The following is an 11,872-nucleotide window of genomic DNA, read 5'->3' on the forward strand; positions in this document are numbered from 1 at the left end:
CCAAAGGGGCTACTCATTTGAAATCTTATAAAGCAGCCAACAGACTGAATAAGGATCAATCTCCAGCTTCAGCTATCTGAAAAGGGATTCCAGGTAAGTGGGTATAGCAGGCTCCTACGACTTGGGGTGTGTCTTCAGTGTCTGAAGAAATCCAATCCTTCAGTTCCCCACCCATAAGAAATGAAAACCTCAGTAGAAAAGGCAGCAGAAGACAGAGGGATGACAGTGCAGTAGGAATTCAGAGATAGTTTTGGTCAGGTAAGGAACTGCTGTCGTGCATGGTTCCTCCTGGCTATAAGAACAGCTGTGCTTTCTCTCGCATACCTGCAGTTATTGTCTCTAGGGGTGACTTGGTCATGTTTAGAAATTGTCAAATTTAACCATTCATGCCTCTCTTTCCAGAATTGAAACATTTATTGGGCTTCTTAGCACCAAGTTATTGTGCAAAATACTTTTCCAAACCTGAATAACTGAAGGTGTAATCTGGTTTTAATAGATTACAAACTTCACATTGCTTAGTTTCCAGAGTTTCTCAATCTCAGGTTTTGACATTTGGGGCTGGATAATCCTCTGCTGTGAGGGCCATTGTGCACATTATGGGATGCACAGCAGCAATCCTGACCCCTTCCCACTCAATGTCAGTAGCATTTCCCAGTCCTGATAACTGAAAGAGCCAAATGTCCCCTAGAGGGAAAAATCACCCCCAGTTGAGTGCTGCTGAGTCAGAGAAGTCAGATCAGGGACATTGTGGTAAAATAATTTACAATGCTTTTTCTCACCATATAACCACAACAATAAATCTTCCTTTGTCCTAGGAACTGCTTCTCACATATTTAATCCTCTCTTCAGTTCTACAGTTACTATAACTATTTTCATTCCACACAGAGGAATATGACATTAGCTAAGTGATTTGCCCAAACTCACACAGCAGGTAAGTGGTAGGGCTGGGATTGTCACCACAGCTGTGTGTCCCCAATATCAGTCTTCCCAGATATCCAAGATAGTGTCCCTGATGCCAGCATACCCAGGAGAGGGGTATTTCTCCATACACACTCTCCCAGTATGCCAGCTAAGTCTACATGATCTGGCACCTGGTCTTCTTTATAACCATGACCCGAAGTACTTGTTTCCTCTGCAATTGGAAGAAATGTGTATATACGTGTGTTGCATCAGAAGAAACCAAAACCTTAATAGAAAAGTAATCCCCAAAGCACAATGAATCATGTGCATCATTTAAAAAATAAAACTGATGTTATGCAACTAGTGGACAAAATGGCCCAAGGAGCAGAGCACTAGGGGTTGGCATTGTGGTACAGTAGATTACACTTCTGCCTGCAGTGTTGGCATCCCATGTGGGTGTCAGTTCAAGTCCTATCTGTTCCACTTCCAATCCAGCTCCCTGCGAATACACCTGGGAAAGCAGCAGATGACTCAAGGACCTAGGTCGCTGTACCCACGTGGGAGACTGTGAAGAAAGCTCCTGGCTTCTGGCTTCAGTGTGGCCCAGCCCAGACCATTGTGGCCATTTGGGGAGTGAATAAGTAGATGGAAATCTCTCTGTCTCTCCTTCTCTCTATATCTCTGCTTTTCAAATAAATACATAAATTTAAAAAAAAAAGAGCAGAGCACTGGACATGATCATGAGTCTTGGTACTTCTCACTCTGACCCACACAAAGCACTTGAAAAAGCTTGTGGAAAATGGAGTTCAGTTTATTTTGGTGAAATAATGTTCAGAAAATCCATGCATACTTTTTTTTTAATACCATGCATTTTTCTTAACTTCTGAAGACCCCTCATATTCAGAAATAATTGTATTCCCCTGTGTTCCAGTGGATTTTCAGTATCTCTGAGGCTGTGGTTCAAGCATGCTATGGAGTGTTTGGAAGGGATGCCCACAGAAATACTCAGTAACCATCCCCTGCCTCAAGGGATGGAGTTCAGTGTGTGTATGTACATGCATATATGGGTATCACCGTGTGCATGTGTGTCTGAGTCTGTTTGTGTGTATGTACTTCAAGGGTGCAGATGGCTCTCCTTGGGTTACTGGAGTTTCTCAGTTCAGCTGGAGCTTTGGAGTATGCCTGGGCACATTTTAAAATCTGTGGTAGGACAATTTTCTTAACTGCTGCTCTATCAAAGTCATTACCTCTGTTCTCAGTCCAGCAATCACACTCTATGGAATCTTTTGGAAACCTAAAAGTGCATTATTAGCAGTTAGGATTATTGGCAGTACTGGAGATAACTGCAACCCCTTTGGTTTGCACAATCCTCCATGGTCTGCAGAATCCTTTCTCCTGCTATCCCTTCAACCCTGCCACAAGGACAGGTCGGCACTACTGCTTCACCGAGCCAGTGGGAAAACTGAAGCTCCAAGAGACCGAGGAAGCCGAGCGGATCTCCGAATTCTCATAACTGCTAACTCACCACTTGCTAATCCCTGCCCTATTGCATTTACTTCACCCTTGGAATCACACGGCAGGCCACTCTTTTTTTTAAGAACCATGGCATGGTGCCCCCGTAAGGAACCCTGTTCCATCAAGTCTGCTAAATAGATTGGCACAAGGCTTTGGATGTAGACACCCTGGTGCATAGACTTGAGGACACGTCCCGTCTTTCTACACACAACAGTGATGTGCTCTCTCTTATTTTTTCTTTCAAGATTTTATTTATTTATTTGAAAGGCAGAGCTGGAGAAAGAGAGAGAAAGAGAGAGAGAGAGAGACAGAGAGAGAGACAGAGAAATCCTCCATCCACTGGCTCACTCCCCAAATGGCTGCAATGGCTAGAGCCAGGCCAATTTGAAGCCTGGAACCAGGATCCTCCCCTGGGCCTCCCACACAGGTGCAGGGGCCCAAGGAATTGGGCCATCCTCCATTGCCCTCCCAGACCATAGCAGAGTGCCAGATCAGAAGTGGAACCGTCAGGACCCAAACGGGTGCCCACTGGGATGCCTGCACTGCTAGCGGCGGCCCCACCTGCTATGCCACACCACCGGCCCCTTTGATGTGCTCCTTTACAAAATGTCAATCAGAATACGTCACTTGCTTGCTTAGGAACCTCTAATGCCCTCCCATTGTATTGCAACATTTGCAGAAAATGTTAAAGAAATGCAAAAGCAGAGCTTTTTTTATAATGAGACCCTGTGAGCCCACTACTGGCTGAGACAACTATCAACTTTTGTGTAGCTGGTCTTGTTTCATGGGTACCCTCTTCACTGTCAGATACTACACCATGTTCCACTGCTCTTTACTGAAAATTAAGAGTTCTTCCAAGGGCCCACCAAACCCTCCCCACCACACTGTATGAACCTTACATCCTTGCTAAACATGCCTAGCTACATGGGCCTTCCTGTGCCTCCAGCCTCAGGGCCTTTGCCTTTGAGGTTCTATCTGCTTGGAGTGTCCTACTTCTGCTGCATCTCCTCACACCCATCCACTCAGTCCATGTCTGTTATGAGAAACGTGACCTCCACAGAAGGGCCTCCCTTGACTATCTGTCATACAGTAAATCCTGCAATCTCTGTCACATCTCATTGCTTTATTGTTTATCACAGACATTTTCTTATTATTTCTTAAAAACATTTAAAAAAAAATCTGGGTCTTCCTCTCTCCATAAAGCCCTGGACTGCAGAATTCCTGCTGTCATGGGCCCTGGTATACTCTCAAATGGTGCCTGGGGCATAAGGAGACAGGACATTGAGATGAATGAGTCAAACTGGATTGCATATAGTTCCTCCAGACACAGTATGGCTTCCTTTCCAGTTTCCAATTTCACAGGGGCTTTGGATTTTCACACCCATGTATCAGAAAATGAGATGATGGTGCCCCTTTTTTCTCCTTTCTTTCATTCCCTCATCTTGCCCATCTGTCTGCTTCCTGTGTATCTTTGCTATTAGAACAGAGAGCTTAGAACAAAGTTCTGAGCTTCTGAATCAGACTGGAGCCTCATAAAACAGCACATTCTCCTTTCAGGTTTGGAATTCAAGACACATCAGAACCTTTGGGATGATTCTTGGACTCCTGACGGGACCTTGGCTCTGGACACTGGCTCTTCTCCCTGTTTTCTGAAGGAGTGCTCCGAGTCAGGATACTCTGGATGCACAAAGGTGACCAGGAATAAAAGTCGATTTCCTTCTCTTCTTTTAGGAACTGAGACAGAAATCCACTGGCAAAGAGAATTAAAAAGTAAAACAGTTTGGGTGGAAATGAAGGCCTTTTACATGAATGGCACTTCAGAGGAAGGAAGGAAAGCTGCCTGACCATAGGAGGAATTGGTGGGAGTATTCACACTAAACTCGCCAGGGGCCGGCAGGACAAGACTAACAAAACTTCATCCAGGGCCCAGGAAGAAGAGGCCTGCAGGAAAGGGAAGTGGAACAAACTGTGCATTACATTGTGTGATCCATCAGGAAAGCTCTGGCTTTCTAGTCGCTTAGTCCTGGGCTCAAACTGCCTTATCACCATAATGCTGAGTCCACAGGATGCATTCTGTATACACGATTTATTATGTTTGCTATAATTATTTTTGATGTTGATGTTGTATTATTTGGACATATAACTTAGCTACCCTATGTACAAAGGTACTACAAAATGTTTGTGAAGAGTAGAATTAAAAGATAAATTTATTTTAGTGCAAAAAATTTTTGGAACCCAAGCCTCCAGGGATTTTTGAAAATTCATGAAAAATGCATGTTGTACAAAAACTCTATGAATTTCAAAATTTTTTCCACCCAAATGAACATCTTTCTATTCCAGTTTCCATGAGCTTTTTGAAATACCCTCAAATTTAGTCCTTTCCTATGGCAATAGTTTGCAGCACACACAGCAAATGAGCACTACCTGCTGAACAAAGGGAAACACACCCTCTCTTGCCAGAAACACCTCACTCACTCCCTTCATCTCTCTTCTGCTCCCATCTCCCTGACCAAGAGGAATACTTCATTATCCCTTTGCATTTAGGACACCTTGAAATCTCCAAGCACCCAGAGCAGCCACCTGCTGGGTTGCCAAATGCAATTTCCCTGATCAGTCCTCACCCTGCAAGTTTTACAAGATGCACGCCCATAAAACTGGGCAACAGTCTCTGTCAGCAAACCAAACTGCCCTCCTACCTGGCCCAGGACCAGCACTGGCTGCACAGCGGTCTTCCCACAACTGACGCTGAAGAACCTGCAGGACTCCAAGGGCTGCTTGGCTGCTCTTGACTCGGGGATTAGGGAGCCACAGAGGGAAGGAGAGCAATTGTAGAACTGTTGGTGAACTGAGGCAGGAGACCTAGCTTTTGTTTTCTAGCAGAGAGTTTTAGCTGGCACGTTGTTTCATAAACTCTAGAAGTGCCACCAGAGCAGTTCCTGCTTTTAAAACATTATTCGTTTACTTGAAAGTCAGAGAGAGGATGAGAGAGAGCTGGGCAAGACCAAAGCCAGGAGTAGAGAACTCCATCCCTGTCTCCCCCATGAGTGGCGGGGACCAAATACTTGAACGATTGCCTGCTGCCTTCCAGTGTACATTAGCAGGAAGCTGGAACGGGGACTCAAACCCAGGCACTCTGACATGGGATGCAGGCATACCAAGCAGCGTCTTAGCCACTGTGTCAAATCCTGCCTCTGCCCTCCTCCACCCTCCCTGAACAGTTATATCTTGAGTCCCCAGGACCTACTACACCAGAGATAAGCACCAACTCCCTTTTTATTACTCTTATGTAATACTAAGATAGTATTAATGCCTTATGGGTGATTTGGGACATTTGAAATACACAGAGAGCTTGGCACCTGGTAGGTGTTCGTTATCTAGTAGCTACAATTATAATTCTTTAATCAAAGTAAAAAAGGCTTATAGGTCCTGAGAAGTTCAAGAACAAATTAGAGGGTGGTGTCAGTGGTCTATTCTAGCCAAGAGGAGAAGCCCAGTGTGCCAGTGCATAAGATCTGTTTAACTTGGAGTCACAATATTCAAGTTATATTTCTCCAGTTTTCATGGGCCCCCAGCACGGGGAAGAAAGCTGATCCAACTTAAGAGATGTGTAAGTGCTGCATCTTTGTGAGAATAAAGAAAAACACCAGACATTTTAATTAACTGGTTCTGTGACTGCTGTAAAACACACGCATGGGGAACTTAGGGTAGCATTTGTATGTTAATAATAGTTACGGTATTCAGGGCATTTGCCAGCCAGGCCTAGAAGTATAGTCATGGTCTGTACAACCGACCACACAGCCCACCACACTCCCTTGCAACGAGGTCACCTAGCAATGTCAGAGCACCTGCATTGCCAGGAGTTACCCTCCAGTGTTCTCACAGTGGTGAGGTTGCCTAATGATGCATTTCTCAGAGCACGGCCCCGTCATTACAGTATGTATGACTGTGCTTTCTATATAGGAACTCAATTAAGCATCACAGCAACCCCAGAGTGCACTATTACTGCCACTTTACTGATAAGGAAACGCAGGCATTCCTCCAAAATCACACAGCTAGGAAGGGGCTGAGCTGGCATGCAAACTCAGGCCATCTGACTCTTGAGCCTGTGCCATGTCACTTCCTTGATGTTTATACCTCATGCTCCTTTTCAAGGGTTTCAAGGCCTCTTATGTGTCTTATCACCATGGCATCATTGTCTTCCCAGGAATCCAGTGAGAAAACTCAGATCATTTTGGTTTCTCTCTCTTCTTTAATATGGGGTTCTACCTTCACATTTATTTTAAGAAAGCTTTTATTTAATAAATACAAATTTCATAGGTACAGCTTTAGGAATATAGAGGTTGCCTTCACATTTTTTTAAAGCACCCTTTGTTTTCTTACTCTACTGCTTTTGGATCCAACACAGGACATCATGATGCTTTGCCTTAAGTGTGGTAGGAGCCCCTCCTCCGTTCTCACCTCCAGCCACTCCCCTCCTCCAGCCAGACTTAACACACATTGTGTGTTTCCCCCAAGGCAGAGCAAGTTAGAATTCACTGGTAGGGGAGACTTAAGGACACACAAGCTGAGTACTTAGTCTTGGGGTTTAATAGAGGTGATAGCTATGTAATACTTCTTTTTTCTTTGCTCCTTCAAATTGCACACATGCCCATAATCAATTCAAAAGCTCAAGAATAGTGAAGGGGTAACCAAGTGAAAGAAGCCAGCCACAGAAGGACCACATCATTCCACTTACATGAAGTCCTAGAGTAGTCAAGTTCAGAGACAGAAGCAGAATGGTTATTGACAGGGGCTATAGTCCGGGGGAGTGGGGAGAGACTGTGAGAGAATGGGGAGCTATTGTTCAATGGATGAGGAGTTTCAGTTTTGCAAGATGCAAATAGTTGGGAGGTGTTGCCCAATTATGTGAAAGCACTTAACACCACGGAACTGCACACTTAAAAATGGTTAAGATGATGAATTTTATGTTATGCACGTTTCACCACAATTAAAGAAAACAACAATTAAGTGTCATTTAGATTTTATCCAAAAGATTGGAACACGTCCATTTTAGATGAATGGCTCCCAGCAGCACCTTACATTTGTATCATGGTTCACATTTTCCTCTGAGTGTCATATTCTTTGATCCTAAAGACAACTCTGTGATGTAGGAGGTTCACTGTGATCATTATCCTAAACATTAAGTTTGGGGAATTTGAAGATGGATCAAGTGACCTGTCAATGATCCCAAACCTCATCGATGATGTTGTGATTTAATTTGATTTCAGGAAAGTTCAGTGGCTGCCGCTGTGGCGCAGCAGGTTAAAGCCCTGGCCTGAAGCGCTGGCATCCCATATGGGCGCAGGTTCTAGTCCTGGCCTCTCCTCTTCCAGTCCAGCTCTCTGCTATGGCCTGGGAAAGCAGAAGATGGCCCAAGTCCTTGGGCCCCTGCACCCATGTGGGAGACCCAGAGGAAGTTTCTGGCTCCTGGCTTCGGATCGGTACAGCTCTGGCTGTTGCAGCCAACTGGGGAGTGAACCAGTGGATAGAAGACCTCTCTCTCTATCTCTACCTCTCTCTGTAACTCTTTCAAATAAATAAAATAAATCTTTAAAAAAAAAAGAAAGTTCAACATTTTCCTAGGTGGGGCTTTCAACTTCTCTTCCAGAAAAGAACATTAGGGAATTAATAACAGGATTGGACTACAAGCCTGGAGTAGGAGTGAGGAAAACTTTTCTGTGATCATGAGGAACAGAGATGGAATCATGCTAAGTTGTGCAATCACAGGACAGAAGTTAGCCACCCCCATGTGCAGCTGATGAGCTTAGTTAAGATTCGGAGGGGAGTCCCATCAAGTAAAGCCTACGACTTGAATAAGAATCTACAAGAAGTCAACCATGAAAGCACCATGAGAGTGTGCACCTTGTGACTCATCCCTTTTCTTTGTAAAACCTCAGTGGAATGAGACGGCATTGTTCCGGCTGAGATCACCTGCACTGTGGTTTTCCCCAGCTCTGAGGAGAGAGAATGCTTTGAAATGGCATTTCCCTAATTCTGGATGGAACAATATGATGCATGAGATTACTTCAAAAAAAGCCAAGTGGGTGTGTGGGGGACATTAGTAGGTATAGTAATGAACAGGATTCACCATAAGTGATAATTACTGAAGCTTGCTGATGGGCACAGTGGAACTCATCATACTTACTCATATATATTTTGCTAAAAATACCAATTCTTTAAGGACATTCTGGGGGAAAAGAGGTGAATCAGTGCTGGTGGATGCTATCGCCACTTTAGGGAACAACGTCACTGACTCCTTTCCCGGAAAGCCACAAATTAAAGATTCTGAGGAGCCCTGCACTAAAGAGATCTTTTAACATGGTTTAACCCACATTTTCTTCCCAAAGCTGACTTGACATTCCAAACCCATTTTTCCTCATGCAATATCTGTTAACAAGTCATCAAATCAGCATTTCATGGGACACACTGTGGCGAAATCTGTTTCAAAAGATTGGGTTGTGATTCTGTTCCTGGCGGGGAGGGCCAGAACAGGAATCAAGGACAGTTTCCTGATCTTTCTGCCAAGAACACCTTTTCAGAAGCGGGAAGATTTATTTTTCTTGGACAAGGAAAAGCAAGGAAACTGCCTGCTGATTCAGAATGAAGCTACCACAGCAGCCCTGACAGTGGGATCTCAGATAGGTCCCATGTGATAGGTCCATGCACACAGAAGGAGCAGACCACATCCAGAGATGAAAGGCACAGCCTCTGGAATTCTATCCACCACTCCAGGTGTTTGATCATGGGCAAGCTGCTGAGCCACCTTGTGCCTCAGTTTCTTCATCCATAAAATAGGGAAAATAAGTTTTACACACCTCCATAGAATGCTTGTCAAATTTAGCAAATAAAATATAGGATGCCCAAATATTACATAGGACATACTTATACTAAACAATTATTGTTTATGTGAAATTCAAATTCCACTGCTCCTCTGTGTTTTATCTGATAACTCTACCTCATGCGGTGGTGATAGAATATGTGACATGATCCAGACTGAAGTCTCAGAACCATGCCTGGTATCTAGTAGGCACTCAATTCACTACTGGTCATCATCATCATTAATATTAGCACCTTTCTTTATTCTGGTCCTTCTAATAATTTTCCAAAGATTGCCTTAAGTATATGATTTAATCACTTCTAGTCATATTTTCTACAATGAATATAAAGAAGACACTGATATCTTTTGGTTTAAGTCCTTAGAGTTATTCTATGAAGCTCAAGAAAGATGTATTAAGTTGATTGTCATCTATCATTAATTAGAAAAAGACATGCAGGAAATGTAGTTAACGTTAGCCTTGTATGATGTTTGTGAATTTTTACTTTCATATTGTGGTTTTCTTTAGAGGAAGAATTAACTTATGACCCCTGGATGTGCATTACTCAAGGTGGAGAAGTGGAGAGGAAGCCCACACAGAGAAGTTAGCCTGGGCTGTGGGTAAGAAAGGGCAGGGTGACTCTCCTACCTGCTGGCAGTTAGGAGTTCATTACACATCTCAATGAAGATTGTACTCAACCAGCTGCCTGGTCCCAGATTTGCAGTGTACCAGGGACAGAAGAATGCAATACAATTTCTAGACACCTGGCACTTATCTAATGCACACTGAATACAGACAAGTCTTGCTTGCATGCATTTCCTTATACAAGGTACACAATCATGTCAGCACATTAGTCTGACAGCTGGCAAACCATTTGTAAATAAACTGATGACATGTCTCTCTTGTTTTCTATCATCAATGATCCATGACCTAGTAAAAATGTACTGGACAAAGAATTATTCTTTATGGAAACACATGGTTATCAGATTTTCTGTAGGAAATTTAATCTTTAAGTACAAGATGATACTCTTCCTCCAAATCATAAAACAACTTAAAATTCTTATGAAAAGAATATTTACTTATTTATCAGCCCACATTCACTTCCTCAATTAAAAGGTACAGGGAAGAGAGAGAAGGAGAAAGACTGTGAAATTCAAGGAGACTTAGAGGCAGAGAGAAATAGAGTGAAATACAGAAAAAAAACAGAAACAGAGTCCCAGAGACAGAGGTCAAAGACTCTTAGGTACCTGGTAAACCCCACTGACTTTGTAAACCCTTTCTGGATCTGTTTTTAAATAATGCCAGTAGTGTATTTTCTTACCCTGATATCATGCATTAGCTTCCCATCCCCCTTTTCCAGAACCTGTCAAATACACCACAGGTGGGGAAAACAACTCGCCTATAAATCAGGAAATCAACCTAAAATTCGGAGTTTTAGTTTCACTTTTATGCTTCAAAGGCTGCTATTAATGTTCCTGCTCCCTGATAAACAAACTGGAAAGGCACTACTTCATTAAGAAAACAACCGAGTTTTCCTTCTTTTCTCTTTGGTTTGCAAACGAATGATCATGAAATTGAATGAAGCCAGGTTGGCTCCAGGTATGTAAACAGCACCCAGCTGGAGCTGATGTGGCACACAAAAAGGAATCTAAATTCAAGGCAGCTATAAAGTCAGTCAATAAATTAATAGCATCAGCCAAGCCTAAATAAATAAATAGAGAGAGATAGATGGATACCAATCCTTTTTGTCAGGACACGTTAGGTTTTCATTAGGAGGAACTTGTAAAACTTGATTATTCACTTTCTGAGTTTGAACAGAGCCTGGTCAACACAAGGCTAAAATGAAACCTGAAACTCGGCTTTCAGACCCTGATGGTAACACAGTTTTAAGGAAAACAAAAAAAAAAGAAAGAGAAAAGCAGGGAGATAAATCTACTCACCAGCGCCACAAACTTCAACTCCTTGGCCAGCACGCCGCGGGCTAGCCAGAAGGAAAGCAGGAGCGAGAATCCCAGGTGGGGGCTCGCTGCCCCGGCCCCTAGAAGCGTCGTGGCTTTCATGCTGGGAACAGGGTGTCCGGCTGAAGATCCGGAGGTGCTGCTTCCACTTCAAAGGCTTTAAGAGGGGAAGCTATTTAATCAAGGGATTGAGTGGGAGGGAGGAGCCACCCTCATAAATAGTAAAATTTCCAGGAAGTTTGGGCGGGGTTTGGTATGTAATTTTGGAGCTGGGCGTTAGATCGCCAGCTCCTTAGCCTGAGGAGGCCCAGAGGTAGGAGGGCTCTTGCTCAAGACCACAGAGCATGTTTCTTTTCTGTTGTAAGTTCACCTGCATCTTTCCTTTAGATGGGGGGACAGGGGTATTTCCGCACTGGCTCTATGGCTGTCGCTGTCTGAAAGGGATCCACTGTAGGGAATCTTTTGGGAATCTAGAATTGTTGGGAGACACAGAAGGAGCTCCATGGGCCTTTCCCGGGACAAAGGTGGCGTCCTTCTCTTACACTGTCATGTAAACTACAGAGGTGTTTTGGAACTGAAGAAAACTAAGAACGAGTTGAAGAAAACTAAGAACCTGTGACATCTCAATATTAGGATTAGAGTCAC

At 43.6% G+C, this 11,872-nt stretch overlaps 1 protein-coding gene across 7 annotated transcripts in view; it reads right to left on the bottom strand.

Annotated features, from left to right (window-relative positions):
* ACP3 (acid phosphatase 3) overlaps positions 1 to 11,422 on the bottom strand; it is an 88,158-nt gene extending 76,736 nt beyond the window's left edge. For 2 of the 7 annotated variants that reach the window (XM_051818462.2, XM_017338011.3), the window contains exon 1: positions 11,210 to 11,418. In XM_051818462.2, coding sequence (XP_051674422.2) covers positions 11,210 to 11,329 — 120 coding nt within the window. In that variant the 5' untranslated portion in view covers positions 11,330 to 11,418. Of the gene's footprint in view, positions 1 to 11,209 lie in introns of all 7 variants that reach the window. The other 5 variants (XR_007908674.2, XM_070072816.1, XM_017338010.3 and 2 more) reach the window with 5 other exon arrangements.
* Between the last annotated feature and the right edge of the window lie 450 nt (positions 11,423 to 11,872).

Source organism: Oryctolagus cuniculus, chromosome 4, assembly GCF_964237555.1.
Source record: "Oryctolagus cuniculus chromosome 4, mOryCun1.1, whole genome shotgun sequence".
In the NCBI taxonomy this organism is placed as follows: domain Eukaryota; kingdom Metazoa; phylum Chordata; class Mammalia; order Lagomorpha; family Leporidae; genus Oryctolagus; species Oryctolagus cuniculus.